At 36.2% G+C, this 19,527-nt stretch overlaps 1 protein-coding gene across 1 annotated transcript in view; it reads left to right on the top strand.

Moving 5' to 3' along the window:
- LOC145681142 (E3 ubiquitin-protein ligase HERC2-like) overlaps nt 1–19,527 on the top strand; it is a 314,525-nt gene that overhangs the window by 38,088 nt on the left and 256,910 nt on the right. The window contains 4 exon segments of the mRNA XM_081752576.1: nt 4,808–4,964; nt 9,348–9,518; nt 12,414–12,534; nt 17,170–17,316. Of these exon segments, the coding sequence (XP_081608702.1) occupies nt 4,808–4,964; nt 9,348–9,518; nt 12,414–12,534; nt 17,170–17,316 (596 nt within the window).

Consider the following 19,527-nt stretch of genomic DNA (forward strand, 5'->3'; position numbering starts at 1 on the left):
CCGGGGCCAACTTGAAAATTTCAAATAGCAACTTGAAGCGAGTAACATCATGTTACATAGCCAAATGAATATCAAACAGCTTCTCTAAGAATATTTTCGACATGCGACACCGTTTTCAAAATGATCGCCAAGACATGGTGAATGTGTCTAAGAAAACGTCTAGTGCCCATAGTATGAATACTGGTAGAGATAAATGAAAATAACGAAAATTAAATAGGAAAACCACGGAGGCGTTCCAAGGCTCGAGAATGATACAACAGAGATAAAAATGTTAGAGTAAAATTGCCATAATGTATAGAGAGATATCCAAGTCCTGCAAAATAATCTTTTCCTGTGCTCTGTATGTGAGCGGGATGGAAAGTAACAGTGAAAGTTCAAATGAGAACTCTGCTTTAATTCGCAAATTAAGGCTACCTTACAAATAGGTATGGTATGGTTGAAACATTTGTTTGTAAGGATGACGCTGTAGTGACTATAAAAAGGTGAAATTTTATTTGAATGGTAACGCATATCTGTATGGCTAAGTGTGATTTGATGCGAAAACAGAAGGAACGTTATACGAAAGAAGTTGTCGAATAATGCTGTTGCTGGAACTTAAAAACGTGTGAATTTGCTAATCTCCGTCGCCACAGAAACTTTTATGCAATGCGTGCTGGTTATTCGGAAAGCATTTCGGGGATATACGTACACACTGTTTCGCCCCTCAAGCTCACAATATGCCATGAGTGCTAATATTTAATCAAAATGTAACTGTGGCCAAGGCCGCCCATGTTGTGGTTTCCAAGGGAGGCAAGAAAAAGCGACATTTCAAATATAGTTTCAAATTTTGCTGTAGCTATTCTAAAAATTCTATTGAGTTTTCGATATTCCGAAGCACAATTTCCTCTAGGGGGGCGAGAGCCCCCCTTGCCCCCCTTATGGGCGCCCTTGACTGTGGCAATCCGCATTAACTGAGTGCACTAATTCTCTATCCCTGAAGTCTGCCTTCCAAACAGCATTGGGTAGGTCAAGCGTACGCCCGAACCGTTGTCCGGTCGGACATTGAAATTTTGAAGTTAGCTCACAAGATCCCTTCAGGAAAGACGCTGGGATCGCAGGGGTCACATCATTCGATATGCCCTATGATATTTACGTATTTCAATTTTGTTCCATTCATCTACCTCCCATGGTTTTCATACTACGGCTACTGGAGTTTCCGAACTATATCATGGCGGCCATTTTGAAACTGGTGCTCCATATGAAACAAATTTTGGTACAGCGTTACTTAGTTTTCCAAGACCTTTCGAACGAGGTATTACTCGACCCATGTTCCCATTTGACATTTCAAAGTTACCCCCCGTTACCCCCATTTCCGGGGGGTGGAGAGGGGTACTTTTGGCGGAAATGGTTTTCCCCCTTAGCAATATATAACGTGTACTTCAAACATTTCTTCTATGTTTTATCATTTTTTAGATATTTCCGTGGATTAATTAAAATGGCCCACCCTGTATATATATATATAATATGGGTGTGCCGCGAGAATTCAAGTTACACATGTAGTGTGCCGCAAGTTGAAAAAGGTTGGGAAACGCTGTTATAAATCATCGATCAGTTGTCTTCTCCTTGTTTCTGTTCCTCGCTTTCCTTCCATCTTCCTTGTTTCTGTTCCTCGCTTTCCTTCCATCTTTCCTTCTATGGCGGTGTGAAGAAAATAATGTCTTTGCAAGTTGTATCCAATCAAATTGACCTTCCTACGAAGAATGCTGCTAGAAGCGTCCTCGTCTCTCCTATCCGTTTCAAAACATCTTCATTTGTTACTCTCTCTGTCTGTTTTATCTTCTCCATCTTCCTTCAACGCCATATTTCGAAGCTCTCTAAATATTTCTTCTCTAACTTCCGTAATGTCCAAGTCTCTTAACCATACAGTCCAATGCTCCATATATAGCACGTTTGATGCTGGCTAGTTGAAATGGAAGTGATATACTCCAAGCGTGTGATTATATATATTAATCAAATGAAACCTTTTAAAGAGAGTAAAGAAATTGAGCTTATTGTGAGGTCAACTTGCCATGTTATCTTCTGTATATTGTGTATTGTGTATGGGAAGGTCAAGATTGATGGAGATTCTTCCTTGTTTTTACAAGCCGGAATGATAATATAAATACAAATTCGTATATTTTTTCCTAATATCTCTGTCTAAACTTCTTGTAATTCATCGCTAGAAGTAGACGTTCGTAGACAAATTGATCATTGATTTTTTTTATATAGTTATTTGAATATACATGTAATGGTTAGATTTGCTTAAACGATGTGATGAGTTAAAAAGAAAAGCATATCGTTAATAAAAATACTGAATTTGTTTGTAAAAGGAAGAAAGTAGTTAAGTAAATGTAGGAGACCAGAAGGAACAAATATTCTGAGTTTCTTCGTGATTTTTGTCTTTATACCATAAGATTGATGCCTTATCACCCTTTTCGGGGTATAATTATTGTTCAGTACTCAAATAGCATATGATACGAGGGCTGCTCTATATATTTCTGGCCTAATAATGAAAATACGAATATTTATCAACGAAAATGGTTTTATTGTTTTTCAAAATATTCTCCATCAAGATTTATACACTTTTGCATGCGCTCAAACCAATTTTCGAAGCACTTTTTCCACTCCGATTGAGACACCTCCAAAACATGGTTTTTGAATGCTTCAACAGCATTTTCTGGCGACGAAAATCGTTGACCACGCATTTTTTTCTTGATGTGTGGGAATAAAAAGAAGTCATTGGGTGCCAAGTCAGGGCTGTACGGCGGATGACCCATCACTTCGACGTTTTGGCCGGTCAAAAATGCGCTGGTTTGAGCCGATGTGTGAGAGCTCGCATTGTCATGGTGCACAATGATTCGTCTTCTCTTGTTCATTTTTCGAATTTCTCCGAAGACTTCAGGCAAACAAATGGTGGTGTACCACTCAGAATTGACCGTCCTACGTTGCTCAAGCGGAACAGTCGCCACATGACCAGTTATGCCGAAGAAACAGGCGACCATTTGCTTCGAAGTGCTTCTTCCACGAACAACTTTCGTTGGATTTGGCTCGTCTTGGAAGACCCACACGGTCGATTGCTGTTTTGTTTCGGGCTCATACGCATAGATCCATGATTCGTCACCTGTGACGATCTTATAAACGTCTTTTGAAGCACCGCGATCGTATTTTTTCAGCATTTCTTTACACCAATCCACACGAGCTTTCTTTTGAGCGATTGTCAAATTGTGCGGGATCCAACGAGAACAAACCTTTTTTACGGCCAGGTGTTCATGCAATATCGAATGTATGCTGGTGGAAGAAATGCCTAGGCATGCCTCTATCTCACGGTAAGTCACATGACGGTCTTGCATTATCAGTTCACGTACGGCATCGATGTTTTCTGGCACAACGGCTGTTTTTGGACGACCTTCACGGAATTCGTCTTTGAGCGAGCGTCGGCCACGATTGAATTCGTTGTACCAGTTTTTCACAGTGCTATAGGATGGTGCTTCGTCGCCATACAAAGATTTAAGTTCATCGATGCACTCTTGTCGTGATAATCCACGTCGAAAGTTGTGAAAAATGATCGCACGAAAATGTTCACGAGTTAATTCCATTTTTTTGCCAAGTTGATTTCTTCAAGTACCTGTAAAAGAAAAAAAAATTGTCGTAAGTCAAAAAGTTCTGAGTACATTTATGCTACAAAATGTCAAACTTTCCAATGGAAATGTCAGATTGCACCTGGCAACACTTAGTGTTGCCTAGGCCAGAAATATATATAGCAACCTACGTAACACCAAAATCCACTGATCTATTTCTTTTTCGATGGGGATATCACTGTTTTCTTGCTGGTGCTGCGTATTTTTTTCCATTTACATTCACTAAACAACAGTTCATGAAAATAAACATTACCAAATATATACAATAGAACGAATGTTGGTCTGCTACTTAGGTGAAAATACGACGGTGATGGGCTATAACCTAGCCTGAAGCTTTAGTATAAGCGTTATCGTACTCGCGGTGATAGTGCTCATCTCAACAGTACTGGAATAAATCATTTTTATCATTACTAGGAGCACAAAATCGGTCTCACTACTCAACTGACATTTGACTTCATTTCAGTAGAGCTAAACACAAAATATAAGATTAGGAATTTACCTCAAAATGGCGCATAGGCTGTACTGGAGTAATTATTACTTGAATTGCTTTCCGACAAAGTCACGTTGCAACTCAGACACAAAAGCTATTTTATTCATTTCCACATGAGTAATAAATCAAAATACAAATATTATTTCAAAGTATTAGGAGAACGTAAATACAAATCTGAAACTCTCAGGCAGTTGTCGCTTCAAGCAGACCAAAAAAATGTTGTTTCAACCAATCACAAACACAGTCCAGTCAGTCGGCATAATCAACCAATGATATATTAATGTCAGATGACGTGAGGAGTATTGAGAACTTACCTTACAAAGTAGATGAGATCTTGCATAGACAGGTCACCACTGATAAGGAAAAGCATTTCATTATGTGGAGGAATCCAAATAAGGCCACATTCCTTCCACTGAAGTAGAGGGTATTTTAGTGGAAATTGCCATGGCTTATGCACTTTCATATTAAAATCATTAGTCAGACTTTACGATGAGTATCGTAAAGAAAGAAAAAACATTCTTTTGGTAAATAGATGGCTAAAGATAAATTTATACGTTACGAAAGGAATGTTTTGATGCTTTTGGTTTCGTTTTACTGCTAGTAGTTGACGATTTTCCTTTAATATTTATGTAGTAGTGAGTGTTTTTATTTCTTTTTATAGGTGAAGATGCTGATCTTTGTAGCGAGCTTCTGCAGGAATCACTGGAAGCTCTGCAGTCTCTTCCAGAAGCCACTTTGTTTGACGAGAGTTCCGTGTCGTCTGTTTGGCTAGAAGTGGTTGAACGAGCATCAAAATTCCTTAGATCAGTAGTATTAGGGTAAGATGGTAGTTGTTTCTACATTTAATGTAGTGAGTTTAACTTTCATTTGAAATATTTTTTTGCTAAAGTAGTCTTTTGTATGGACGCCATATAAAAGTCACACGTATAGTAGCTTAGTTTACAGTAAAATGTGGTTGTAGCGAACGCTCTAACGAAATATTCATTGCGAATTACTTTTAGGCTCCTTTCCTCTTCCTTATTTAATATGTGTTAAAAACATTTCATTTCAACGAATTTCTAACTTAAGGAGCTGCGGTGGCTCAGTGGTAGAACGTTCACCTCTTGTGTATGGGGCCCCTGGTTCGATCCCAGCTTGCGCCAAGTGAACTTTGTAGTGGACAAACACCATGTGCGTGGGTTTGGTCCCGTTTTCCCCCACTTTTTTCATTCCACCGTTGCTCTCATTTCTCATCATCACCGTCTCCTTTAGCCTAGCCCGCCTAACCGTGGGACGTAAAACTGGAAGATTTCATTTCATGTACACTTGAATTTTTTTTTTTTTACTTCCAGTATAATGCATTACAACTTCTTCTTTATGCCTATATTTAACTTTATTTTTCAAGATTCATTTTAAATTCATCCTGTTTATAATACAAATATCTTTTCATTATATTATTCTATTATTCAGATGATAACAATTTTTCATGCATGTACAGTCAAGAAATAAAGTATTCTTTAGTTGACAAAATTTCTTTTCCTAATAACTCAAGAATAAATTAATCTATTAGAGTACCAAATTCGGTAAGTTATCAAATTATAACTATTCTAAAGATAACGACAAAAAGATCCAGATTGATTCGTTTGTTCCCGAGTTAATGGGAAAAAGAAAATTTGTCAACTGAAGAATACTTTCTTTTCCGTGTGTACACGGTCGGTCGAGCAGGATAGCGATTTTAAAAGTCATCAGTTAACATTATTGCATTCGATAGGCTTTGCGAATCATCATGCAGTGCAAGAAATAACACTATTGGCTAAGTAGGAGTGTAAAATTTAAAACCACTCAATAAACAGTACGATTTCATATCACTGCATAGCAGTTTCGTTTATTCTCGGCGCATCACGCATTCATTCTTTGTCTTTTGCTCGTAAAGCATGTTCCTGTGAACTTTATAATGGCAGTATGGATGAAAAGAAGCTACAAAGCAGTTTTCACTACAAGAAAAACGCGTACGTCTTGAAGTGGAGAAAGAAGGAAAGAAAGAAAAGGAGCGAAAAATTCAGTGTAATCAAATTTGACTATAACAAATTAATTTCGGAAATGCTTCGAACTTACCGCAATAATTATAAAAACAATTAAAAACGTTTTCGAAGAAAACGGTTCTCATCATCAGTTTCAATAAGTCCGAAAATGGTTAAAAATTAAACGGTAAAAAGCATGTGGAAAGGTAAAGGTAAAAAGAAGGCAATTCAAAGGAACTGCACAAATTCACGTCACAAAACACTATGGCAAATGAACCATCTTTGATCACTCTTTGAAGCTGATGATGAAGATTGTAACTTGAAAACCATCAAGAAAGAAAAGAAAAGAAAGGAAGATAAACAAAAGTAATCAAAGATAATGGTTCTTTTGCCATAGTGTGATGTGAAGTTGTGCAGTTATTTTAGAATTCCTTTTTATCGTTTCACCGTTCCATTTAATTTTTACGGTTTAATTTTTAATTTTTTTTTCGGACTCTTTGAAGCTGATAATGGGGATCATGTTTCTCAAAAGCTTCCGTTAGTTTCTATTGTAATGAATACGAATCCTTTTCTTTTACTTATTATTGTGCCTATTATTACTGATTGTAATCTGTACTTTTATAATTTCGAAGATCCCCAAAATTTCATTATTCTAGTATGTGAACTGTATTGGTTTGCGTCCGAACAAAATGCTGTGTGCGTTAAGTTAACACACAAATGTAGAATTAGGTGAGAGTTCGTGATTTTCGTATTATACTTCCTTTTCCCCGTAGTAACATCATTTTATTGTCCTTTTTGTCATCCACTTTTATTTCGCACCTAGATTCTTTAGCCTGCAAGGCATTAAGATAAATATTTTATTATTCTGCTTTTCATTAACTATAAACGATATTACGGTCTCGTGCTTGCTTCTCCAGAATCTTAACCTAAGTGAGATGTCTTTCTTTGTAAGGAATTTCCGTTAGATTTTCCTGTAGGAACGTAAAATTAGCATCGATTTTTATATTATATACAACTTTCGATGTATCCAACATACTGAAATCTTGCTTGTGAAATTTAGGACATTCGTATTGTAAAGAGTTCTTGCTGATAATTTTCTGTCTGCTTACTATACACGACTTACGTGTAGTCTCTAAGCAAAATAGCAACTCATGTGTCGTTATCACAATTTATGAACGCCGTGGTAATATCCAAATTTTTTGCACGTACACGTCTGTGCTTTGTAAATTATGATGCTTCCAAGTTTAAAAATTACGAGGTACATGTCAGAAAAAAAGAGCGAAAGGATGTTCTCTTGCGTTCAAGAGTTATGTAGACTAACGGATGAACTTAAGTTGTGTTACCCGTTAAAATATTAATGGAGTGACTGCATTAACGAAGTCATCCGACATAATCTCTTTACCTATTTATTGCGAAGAATGAATGAAAAAATTCACTCCCATTCAAAAGTTATTGTGTGAAGTAACGGACGTACGTATATACTAACATTACAGTATTATAAGTTCTATACGTAATCCTAATAATGCAGGCTTCCTACTGGTCAGAGAAGTCAGGGAAAACTCAGGGAAAGTGGTACGGTCAGGGAAGCTCAGGGAAAAAGACTGGAAATAAGGGAAAGTCAGGGAAATTTTACATATATTTTTTCCTAACAGTAATTGTATACCAATTTCAGCTTAGCCAACTATTATGCCTAGTTGTTTTTTATTGATATTTTTTATTGCTGTACGTATGGGCAATTGATTACTATTTTTCGGAACAAATGTACTCATATATAAATATTCACCGTTATTTATTCCTTATTTATATGTCAACGTCATCCGACACCTGTCATGAAAGTCAGGGAACTTCCTGTCCCTAGATTAGGAAAAGTCAGGGAAACAGATTTCTCCAAATCAGTAGGAACCCTGTAATGAGACTAAATTCATGGTGTCTGTTGCATGAGTTAGTTTAGAGATATGCCAGGGAAATAGATGCATGAATACCGTGTCGTTCATGTAAATGCAAGAAGTCTCTTGTTTTTAAATTAGTCGGGTAGCTAGTTATGCCTCTACGTTCGCTCTGTTGGCTTTGGAGTTTTTCATTCCGTTAGATCAGAAAAGCTTCACATTGTCTGATGGGAATGAAGTCAGATCTCTCATTCTGCAGTAGGGTGGGTGTGCAGAAAGAACTTTACTAATTCTTTCAGCTATCGAGGAGTCCTTACACAAGAGTTACATATTGAGCTTAGAAAATGCAGCACACACAACTCTTTCTCTCAAGTTTACTGTGTTGGATCTAGTACAGGAGCAGCGAACGACAGGTGAAATTCTTCCGAGTGAGTCAAACTATGAATTTTCAGAGGTACCTTCAACCTAACATTCTTTTCACTGTTGAATAATAAGTGTGCAACTATGGTGGTTGGAAATCATTGAATTGTTGTGTAATTATAATACTTGTATTATAAAAAGGCATTGACTAGCGACACTTAAGTTTTAAGCCTCCAACAGGTCTTCGATGGCGTGTCCTGAATAGAGATGATGATGAAAGGATACCTGGGAGAGATATGATTGTAGTCACTTTGAATATTTCGACAAAAAATCATTGCACTGTAGTGTTTCAGTAGAGAGAGTAGAAAGCATTAGAAAGAGAGAGAGAGAGAAAGGGACGCGACCCACACAAAGCAACTAGAATCGATAGAAATGGAATGGTAGAAGCAAAATCAGCAGAAATTTTTAATAAAACATAGTGTGAGATAATGTGGATTAACAAAGCGAAGTAATGAGGAAAGCTGGGATAGGAAACGGTAAAGGGAATAATAAAATGTAATGTAAAATAATGGAGAAAGGTGAAACTGAGAAGAAATTGAAAGTTGATGCACCATGACTAATTATGACAAAGAGGCTAGTAACTAGTGAGAAAGAAACATACGTGAGCGGTCAACATATTTGACTCGTAACCCAGAGGTCCCGAGCTTGAGTCCCGCGATCAGCCATCTAGACTTAAGTTTCACCAGAGTTCTGCCACAATCCAACTTACGATGAATACTGGAATCTTATCTCTAAATATATTGGCCAGTTTCCTTCCAAATTCCATCCTGTTCCAGCTTTGTGATTGCTTGTAGTGTAAAATAGTTGTAGTTGTTGTATGAAGACCTTTGTTAATAAATAAATAAATAAATAAACGTATTAAATTTATTTTGAGAGAAATACTTTATTTTTGTAGGGATGTAAATGGAGGCCGAGGCTCAGCGGAAATTCCAGTTAGTGACCAGCATACAGCCCTCTGTCTTTTGCTTGAATTAGCAACTCAGAGGGGATCTTTAAGTCATTTATTGGATGCTGTTTTACTTTTGCTTAATTTATGGGACAAAGGAAAGTACGAAGTGGATAATAGGTAAGCTATTTAAGGTGGTCTTATACGACTTTAAATTAAACAATTGTTTGTATTTTTTAAAAATAAAAAATAAAAAATACTTAAGGATGTAAGTATTTTATATTTATTAATTAACGCAAATAGAATTATTTTAATGTGTGAAGGTGCTTTTATATTCAACTGTCAAGTCATGATTAAACATAAATACAGGCATAGCACAAATAGGATTTTTATTTTGAGTTTGTGGGTGATGCGTAAGTGCTCTGTTGTTTTCTTCGAAGAAGAATGTAGATGTGGATTCCTTCCTTGCACCATTGAACGAAGGATTTTCTTGGATGAATTAGAGCTATCAAAAAATTTCTTTATTCCTCAATAATATAACAGTTTAAAAAAAAAAAAAAAAAACAAACAAACAAAAAAAAAACTTTCACAAGTGGTGGTGAAAAGTTCGTGGCCTGGAGTGCAGTAAGAGTGGATAATTTTTGTAAATGCTTTGAAGCTCAGTACCCTTCTTGCTTTTCACTTTGGTCCTTGGTTTGATCCTAGCTCGCGCCGTGTGAACTTTGTGGTGGACAAATACCGTGCTCGTAGGTTTTCTCGGGGTTCTCCCGTTTCCTCCCACTTCATTCCACCATTTCACTCATTTCTCATTATCACCGTCTCCTTTAGCCTAACCGGCATAACTGTGGGACGTTAAACTTAAAGATTTCATTTCATTTTGCTTTGCACTTCGACTTTCGCAAACTATTTGTAAAAATTCTGTTCAGAACTTCAAAGAGTTACGAATTTTGTTCTTACATAAACGTTCTGTAACAGTAATAACCTATTCATCTGATGTAAAATGGCGCAATTTTTTGTGTTGGAGGAACACATAACAATCTGACGGAAGCATGTCGGAATAGAGAGTATGATAAAAGGGATAGTGATGTATGTTACACAATTTCAGATGTATTTGTGCTGCACGGTGGACAGGATCATTGTTCTGGAGAAACAAAATTCCCGATTAGACCTTGCTGCTTAAAAATCTTCAAAGGTTGAATAATTATGTGTAATACTTCATTAACTGTATTGTCTATGGATAGGTACGAATAATGATTGGGTTGCCAGATTGAACTGAAGTCAAGCCCGGAGACCAGCTGATTCGGAACTCAAATTTGACATTGAAGGTTTATGTACATTTTTACCATCGTTGCTTGTAACCATTAGGTCTTACTGTTTGTCCTAATAACTAGTACGCACACCTTTGGCGATGAGGTCTCAGTTTCTTGTGGGAAGGTCGTGAAATTTCAACACATTATGGTGGTTTAGATTCTACTTTAAATCTGTTCACCTCTTACATTGCCTCAGTGCTGAGAAGGGACGCTAAACTCCAAGCATTCAGCTTCTAAGTTATTATCACTATCATTTACTGTTAACACTACCATTACTAGTAATAAACTTTTACTATAGCGGGCTAAATGAAAATAACAGAAAACATTAGTTATTATAGATGGCTACTTTGTTTTTAATTTTAATTTGTATTATATATATATATATATATATATATTAATATATTAATCTTCTTTCTGCGTAAGAAAGAGTTATATTCTCCAGAACCATTTCGCAGGAATCTTGACAGGTCATTTTCAAGCTTTTCTGAACATAATTTTGGCCATCGCAAATCCTGTTATTTTATTCTCTTTAAAATAAGCTTTCATTACACTAAATATTTGTTTGACATGTGCGTTACTGACTGGCATTGCGAGAATATACTTATTTTTTCGCTGTTTCGATGCATCTACTTACTCGAAAACTCCCTTCGTAATTCTTTTTGTTTGGGTAAAACTTCCGCAAAAATGTATAAAATTCAAGATAAACATTATTAACATATACAGAGTGCGTCACAGAAAATGGACGTTGAAAATACAACTATAGTCATATGTAGTTAACATTTGATGTACTATAATGAAAGGATACAGACTACATATGATTCCAGGCAAATTACATATGAAGAAAAATGTAACTTAAATAACTACATCGTGGTGAATGCAAATATGAAGTCGCTCTTTGATTTTCTACTTCTTCAATAGTTCTTGGACAATCAGTCTCACTGGCTGATGAATGGGCAATCAGCTCGAAGTTCGTTCAATGTGCGTGGCCTTTCTTCGCAAACTCGAGACTTGAGGTACTTCCACAAAAGGAAATCACATATTAATAGATCGAGGGTAACCGTAAAGGCCACAGAATATGACCAAATCGTTACACAAATGGCTTGGGGACATGGCTTGGCGTAACCGGCAAAAAGTGAACGTTTGCATTGCCCTTACTTTTCCTTTGTAACTTGTGCACAATTATTAGTTCGTACAGCTCTAATCCCAAATCCTTACGCAAGATCTTTGTCCTTACTTGCATTCAGTCTTTCATGTTACCGAGCACAACGAGTTGGGAGTCCTCGTGTTGGACTCCCGTACCCTTTCCTCGTTCTCTGTGGTTCGTGCCGTTGGAACAGAAAATGGTTTTGTGTTCATTACAATTTCACGTGTTCGAAAGGCGCTTATCGACTTTCAAATAGTACTGCGACTTCCAATGGTCTCTGACATCCAATATTGAAACAAGGCCGAGAGATCCACTGTATTTCAATAACTTATTCGCCACTTTTCACAAAACAATCGTATGCGAACATATTATTCTCTAACGTTCACGACACCATGAGTGCAACTCAAATTGCTGCCATGCTAATTCAAACCGAACGAAGTCGAAAATGGCATTGCCAGACTAATTCAATATTCTCCTACCTTCCTCTGTATTCCTTCTCCTTGCTTAGAATTACCTATTTGAAAATCTTTGAATACATAAAATACCATGATTATTTTACAATGGAAACTTATATATGTCAGTGTTACAATTTCATTCAATAAGTGAATCTTTTTTTAATAGGGTCATATCATCAGGGACAAGCGCCCCACTAGTTCCTTTACTGAGAAGATTCGATAACATACCATGTAGCAAGACAAAAGTACACGACAGTGATGTCTGGGACGACAATATACCTATTACAGTAAGTATAAACTATTCTTCTTTTTTGTTCATATTATAATTTTACTTAATTTGTTTTACCCCCTCCATGTGAACTTTGTGATGGACAAACACTGTGTGCGTGGGTTTCCTCAGGGTCCTCCCGTTTCCTCCGACTTTCTTCATTCCACCATTTCATTCATTACTCATCATCACCGTCTCCTTTAGCCTAGCCGGCGTAATCGTGGGACGTTAAACTCAAAGATTTCATTTCATTTCATTTTTAATTTGTTTTATGCTACACGGCTTAGAAACACGTAAGTTTTAGCTCATTATCTATATTTCTGGTTTATATCTTTTTGATGAATAAATAAGTAAAACATTCATGTGTTGCATAGCAAGCTTGCAGTTTTGGGTTCTAGTCAGGTAAGGGGGTAAGCCATATCTCTACGGAAATTGAGATTTTCACGTTGTAAATCAGGTTACTATTTATGCAAATAATGTCGAACTTACTACAATACTTTTTATCACTTAAGAATAATTTTTTACCATCTGTTCTTGCTTATACTACACCGTGTTTTGTCACATTAGGGTTCTTATATTTCGTTGTTTCTCAGTGTCAGACAGACTTGTGTCTTACCCACTTCTCTGACTGAATTTATCAAATAATTTACAAGTAAAACATGCACATTCTTGTGCTGAAATCATTATAACCGTCACCAGGTTATATAAGTAATTTTTGTGGACACACTGTATATTTTGGAAAGACATAAACCATTCTTCGATTTATACTTTATTTTTGCGACGCAAGTAATTTGTTTTCTTTGATGGGAGCTGTTATACCCTGGCCGGCGAACGATGATTTCTGACAGCTCAGCTCGCAAGGACAACTGAGGAGTGCGGTGTTGCCATGTGCTTCTCGCGCAAGGGGAAAATCGTCTGCTTTTTCGTTGAGGGTCAGAGGGATTAGAGAAAGTTTGGCAATGTGCGGTTGTTACCATGGAGACGCGACAGGTTCTGAGCCCAAGGTTGGTTGACCTGCTGTCTTCTGCTCGCTCGCCGTGGCCTTGTGCAAAGCTGTCAGAAATCATCGTTCACCGGCCAGGGTATAGTAACCCAATTTCCTTCCCACGAACTAAAACAATAGAGTCTTTCATCGTTCACCAATACATGTATGTGAAACGTTGTTCACGGTGAGAAGATTTTAGTGAGCAACAAAGACGCTATTCATTTTCTGAACTATAGGTATGAAAATCGTATTTCTATTACTAGGATATTTCAGTGTTTCTTCCTTACTCATTAATATGCAAAGACTAAATTGTGTGAGTGCCTGGAACTAAATTAAGTGTTCAATTACTTACAACTTTAATTACTTATGGTAATACTTAGCATGACAGGTGCGACCCAGCCGAATCGTTACCGAGCAATATCGTTCCGCCAGTTTTTATCTTGAAGTTCTCACGATCGAGTTATTGTCGTTTTCTTCTACATTGTGGCCAGTGAACTATGAATTAACGCAAATTCTTTCAACATCTAATTTGCATATCCATACATGTGGTTTAATCTGATTACATTTTAAAATGAACTGCTAACATTGACCAGTTGATCAACCCAGCTCGACCTGGAGCACCTCAATTCTAGGAGTTTCCTCCGTGTGTCAATACAGCCAATATGTTGGTTTAATTCGCTGTAGAAGTAAGCAAAGGGACATAAGCCAAGTAGCCGCCCAAGGACTTACTCAGCGGCTAGCCTCCATTTAGTGAATTCCCGGGTCCGCTGACCCAGTTCCCAGTAATTTTTCTGATTTTTATACCGTACGGACGGAAATTCATTCCATGCTTACACCACCTTAAGGTTTTGGTGACTTCTCAGCATAGCCGTAAGGAACTTAACGTTCTGGGATTATTTTCAGTGTTACCCCACAGTGTTAACCCCAGTGTGCATTATTTAGTGGTGTGAGAAAAGTATTTGTGGTGAACCCTCAAATATAATATTCATATATATATATATATATATGTGATATAATTTCAAAGGGCTATTATCTCGTGAAATGTGAAGTGTAATTTTATGTTTGTGGTAATAGTTAAGTGTTTACATCCATATCAGTGTTTAGTGTTTGGATTTTTTGCACATAGTGCATTTAATAAATAAGCATAGTATTATTCTATTTAATGTGTTTTCGTTGCATGTGTGAATGGTGTTTTTATGTGTCGTGGTCTGAGCGATCATGTGGATGTGCATGAGGATTTCGAGACGAGACATCCGAACCTCTTGGTGCTTGATGCTCATCTCATTGTTGAGACCTGAGAGCGATCCGAGAAAAGTTCTGTAATCCTTTTTCGAAAATGTTCTTTAATGTCTCAACCAGGTAAGTTTAGATCTCTTGAAAGTACTCGTTGGTGGGACAGGAGGAACAGATTCGGAAAGCGGTTACATTATTGTTTCCTACTAATTTATAGTGAAAATAGCAAGATTGAAATTCCAAAACAAATTTCATTGCTTTACGCGATTATTTTCATTTTATGCCAATAAGGTGCTTTTCGTATATTTTCGTCTGTATATTAAATTGCTCAGCTATAACAGGTAGCGGTAATAAATTTAATCGAGACTCTCGCTTACCTCCTGCTCCGAAAAGAAAACCAGTCTCAAATATATTGGTGACTTACCTCATCTTCCGCCATCAATAATTTGAAAGTTGAGAACAGCTTTCTCTTAGTAGCCCTTTCTTTTTTCTTTCCCAAAGAGTAAGTAATGGTTCTAATTATTAAAAATTATCTTTATGCTTTATTTTGCGCCTTATAAGTTATATATAATTTTTCATCTAATAAACAAAACAGCGATTTTTAGTGTTACAATTGAAGTGTACAATTGTACATTTAATGCCGTTGCACAGACAGAGAAGACGTTTTTATTTAAAGCTTCGATGAAACAGATTATGTAATGAAAATACTGTACGTACAGTATGTACACTCATGTCCAAAATTATTGTCGCGTGTTTATAAATATGTTGTAGGAATATAGTTTGATAACGAATTCGAGCGGTATTTCGTACAATGTTAGTTTGTGTATAATCGGCAAAGACATGTATGTGGCAAATTTCGTGTCAGAAGAGCAGTAAATAAAAACAATAAAACGAAATAAAACTTTCTTCCCCATTTAGCAGCATTTTGTTTTACTCATTCTAATTTTCGTATTTATAATTCTTTTCCTATGAAATTTACCACAAATATACAGTTCCCGATTATACACATAGTATCAGTATTAAAAGTACCCTTCAAAATCATTATCAAATTGTATTCTTACAAGAAGACAGTTATACATATGCGACAATCATTTTGGACATGAGTGTACATCTATTGTAAAAATGAGAATTCGTCAATTATTTACGTTAAGAACCCAAATTCTTAATCCTTAGTATTTGAATTGAAAATAATGTTTTTGGTATAGAGACCGGAAAATTTGAAGAAAAAACATAGTTCTTGGTTATATACCTAATCACCTTTAGCATGTGTAATATTAAGCTAAGTCTGCCATTCATGACCTCTGCTTTTTTGCTTTATTGATGTTGAACTTGCTCTGCGATAATACTTGGAAAACAATGCAGACCACTTATTTATATGTATATCAATAATTTGTCCTTAATAATATTTAATGTGAGATTCAGAATGATATGGATGCTTATCAAAATAATGGAAACATCTGTAGTTGACAGCACGTAAGATATATGTGCTAGTAACACTGGGAATGTGGGTGCAGCGTCTCGCCGTTGTTAGTGGTGTGTTAGGTGATCTTTTGTAGTACATCAGGCGGGATAGAACGGAGGCGCTTGTTGAAATGGGCAAACGGTGGTGATGCAAGCTGGAAGACCTCTCTCAGTTTCAAAGAGGCCAAATTGTGGATGCGCGGTTGGTTAGTGCAAATGTATATAAGTGATCAGTGCGTTAGATGTATCACGAGAAACATTGTCCAGACTGATGTTGATCTACAGGACTCATGGAAAATAAAACCTGCGAAAAGTAATAATTGATGGAAGCGAAGTCTGTAACAGGGATCGCTGCGCTTTCCCACACCTCAACACTATTAAATCTGTGATCAGTTCTGAAGCTCAGACTCTATAGCAGACACCCTTCTCTATCCTTCTGACGTAACTCAGTGCTGCATTGCATGAGGAATGGTACAATATTCCTTTGGAAACCACATTCATGACTTACGTCTCCATTGCATGACGAATCAGAGCTTTTCTGCAGGTTGACGGTAGTCCCACACCATATTAATCAGTTACATTGTATTTTAATTTTCTTCAGGTGGTTACCACTATCTTGGTAACTATTTGTATATTGATTGCTAAAAATCTTTTATCATCACCGGAGCCAATAGGAAATGAAACTTGTAAGTTTGTTAAAGATAGGAGGTTTTGTTTTTTTCTGTGTAAGCATCTTCTGCTTAAGTAACTTCTTGTCTTATAAGCATATGATTTTTCTTTAGTAATAACACAATCAAACATATCATATGTATTAAATGGTATTATTTAATTTACTGCGCTGTACAGTGTATTATATTTGAAAGTTAATTATAGCTAATACAATTAGTGTTATTTATAATAAGATAATGAACTATTTTAGTTGGAAGTTCTTGCATTTTAATTCATATCATACATGTATTTCCTTTTGTTCTCTAGGTGAGTCCAACAGAGTGTTTCCTAAGATACCTACAACTCCCGGAAGATGATAGCGTGGCAGTCGATCTGCGGCAAACTGCTGTAGTAATCATGTCACACCTTGATAGACTTGCTGCACCATACGCTCCTCCTGCTACGTTTACTAAGGTGTGTATTTTAAAATTTTTCAATCAGTGTTGAATTGTTTAATCCAAGAATCTGCAACTTTGTGGGAGAATCCGTTATGTACACCGTATTTTTATAATATGCTTTACACGTAACCTAAACAAGGTAAATGAAGCATAAAATTTGACTTAATGACATAAGTTCCTGTTGTTACTTGAAGAGCAAGGTGATCGTGTATTTTTTTCCCCGTAATTTTTCTTCTAGTCGCAAAATGAACAAGGGAATGGCATATTCAGACAACATGAATTATTAGTTTGAATCCTAACGTGTTTCCTATTTTTATCGTCTGGAGGTAAATTTAAATTAATAGTGGGACTGTAGAATGAGTACTGTTCCTTCTTAGACTAGGGGTGGTGATATTTTTCCTCAATTACACAAGGAAATCATTGTCATAAAATTAGAGTCCGTGGCAAGAAATAGTTTTTTTTTTTTTTGTTTCTTTTTGAGTGCGCTGTGAAGGATATCATTCCTCTTATTTTTAACAGATTGTGTAAAAGTTAGGACCATCTTCAGGGAAAGATAAATGAAAGTAAAACAATGTTCTTTGTCTTAGCCGCTTTCTCTTTAACCACCTGTCGCACAGTGGGGCGAAAACGCAAAAAGCTGACCAAAATATGATAACTATATTCAAATTGAATGAAATTTAGTATTAAGGGGTTATTGAGGTTGCTGATTACGATTCTGCAACTAAAGTTGGAAAAAACAAAATGGCGGATCCAAAATGACGGAATAAAATTTGCGAAAGTCGTAAAAGTCGTAGAAATATTCTCAAAAGTGGCGATAAAGGGGTTATTGAGGTTGCTGATTACGATTCTGCAACGAAAGTTGAAAAGAAACAAAATGGCGGAATAAAAAGAATGTCAACATACTTCGTAATTTTCACAATGTATCTTTAACAACATTCACTTTTTTCACATATTTTGATGAACAATTACTTGTTACTTATGTTCTTATTTATTAGAAATGTATTATTACTTAAATGACACAAATTATTGGTATTTGATTCGGTTATGATAACTGCAACGACTTGTCACTGTAACATTAAATGAACAATAATTAACATCAACACGCTTCGTAATTGGCACGTTTTGGCAGCTACGTTTTTGTCGACAGCATTAATTAATATTCAGACTACCATTCTACAAAATATGAACGTGGTGCACGAGGGTGCATATAATGTTTTCAACGCTTTAAGTTAATAAAATATATAAACAATGTGAAAATTTTGCCTGACTTGCGATTCAAATTATAAATTATTACATCATTATTATTAATTTTTCACTTCATACACTTATTCTACTTACCAGTACAATATAGGAAAACTTTACAGATTTAAAAACTATGAACGCGTTCGAAAGTTACAACCGTTTCAACGGACGCGTCACAATTCTTCTATTCTTCTCTACGAATTTGACCTGCTGACGGGTCTACTTAAGAGTGGCTCAGGTAGTCAGAATAAAGTAAAAACCCTATTCTATTTATGGATTTGGGCCCATCTAACATCACTCTAGCCAACTACATAAAAAATTCCTATGTTATTAACTTTCGTTTTTTTTTACTTTTGGCCAGCTTTTTGCGTTTTCGCCCCACTGTGCGTCGGTGTAACTGCCAGTCTTCCAAGAAATAATCATTTTGTTATCAGTTACGTCGGTGTTCCACAACAGTACAATTCAACGAATCACACACTTTTTAAAGTAGATTTTTATATTTATAAATGCAAACGTGTTTTCCTTCGTCTAGTACGTGTGTTTATAAAATACAGTACTGTACTTCATTCAATAACAGTTTTTTTTTTTTTTTTTTTCAGTTTTGTGCTTTTGTTCCATCAATACACATATACCATAAATAAGTCTGATGAAGCCGAAGAGTTAGTTGGCGAAACTGTAACACGTGTTCAATTTTAATGAAAATATGTAGTTTTGCTCAGCAAATAATTAGTTTATATTTACATACATAAATGTGTGGCTTGTGTGATAGTCTATTGCTCTTTATTCAGCATACAGTATTTCGTTCAACTGAGTGTCATCGGGGCAGCTTGGGTCGAAATTTCTGATTTCGGTAACTTTAATTTGTTGAACTATAGCCTTGATAGCCTTTATAGAGGTTCTGTACAATTTTGGGTCAATGAAGCAATGGTTTTCGTTCTAATCGACTTCATTATCCGACCAGAGTCTGGTCCCGTTGTCGGTTAAC

The sequence above is a fragment of the Thermobia domestica genome, chromosome 3 (genome assembly GCF_964235325.1).
Source record: "Thermobia domestica chromosome 3, izTheDome1.hap1.1, whole genome shotgun sequence".
Lineage (NCBI taxonomy): Eukaryota > Metazoa > Arthropoda > Insecta > Zygentoma > Lepismatidae > Thermobia > Thermobia domestica.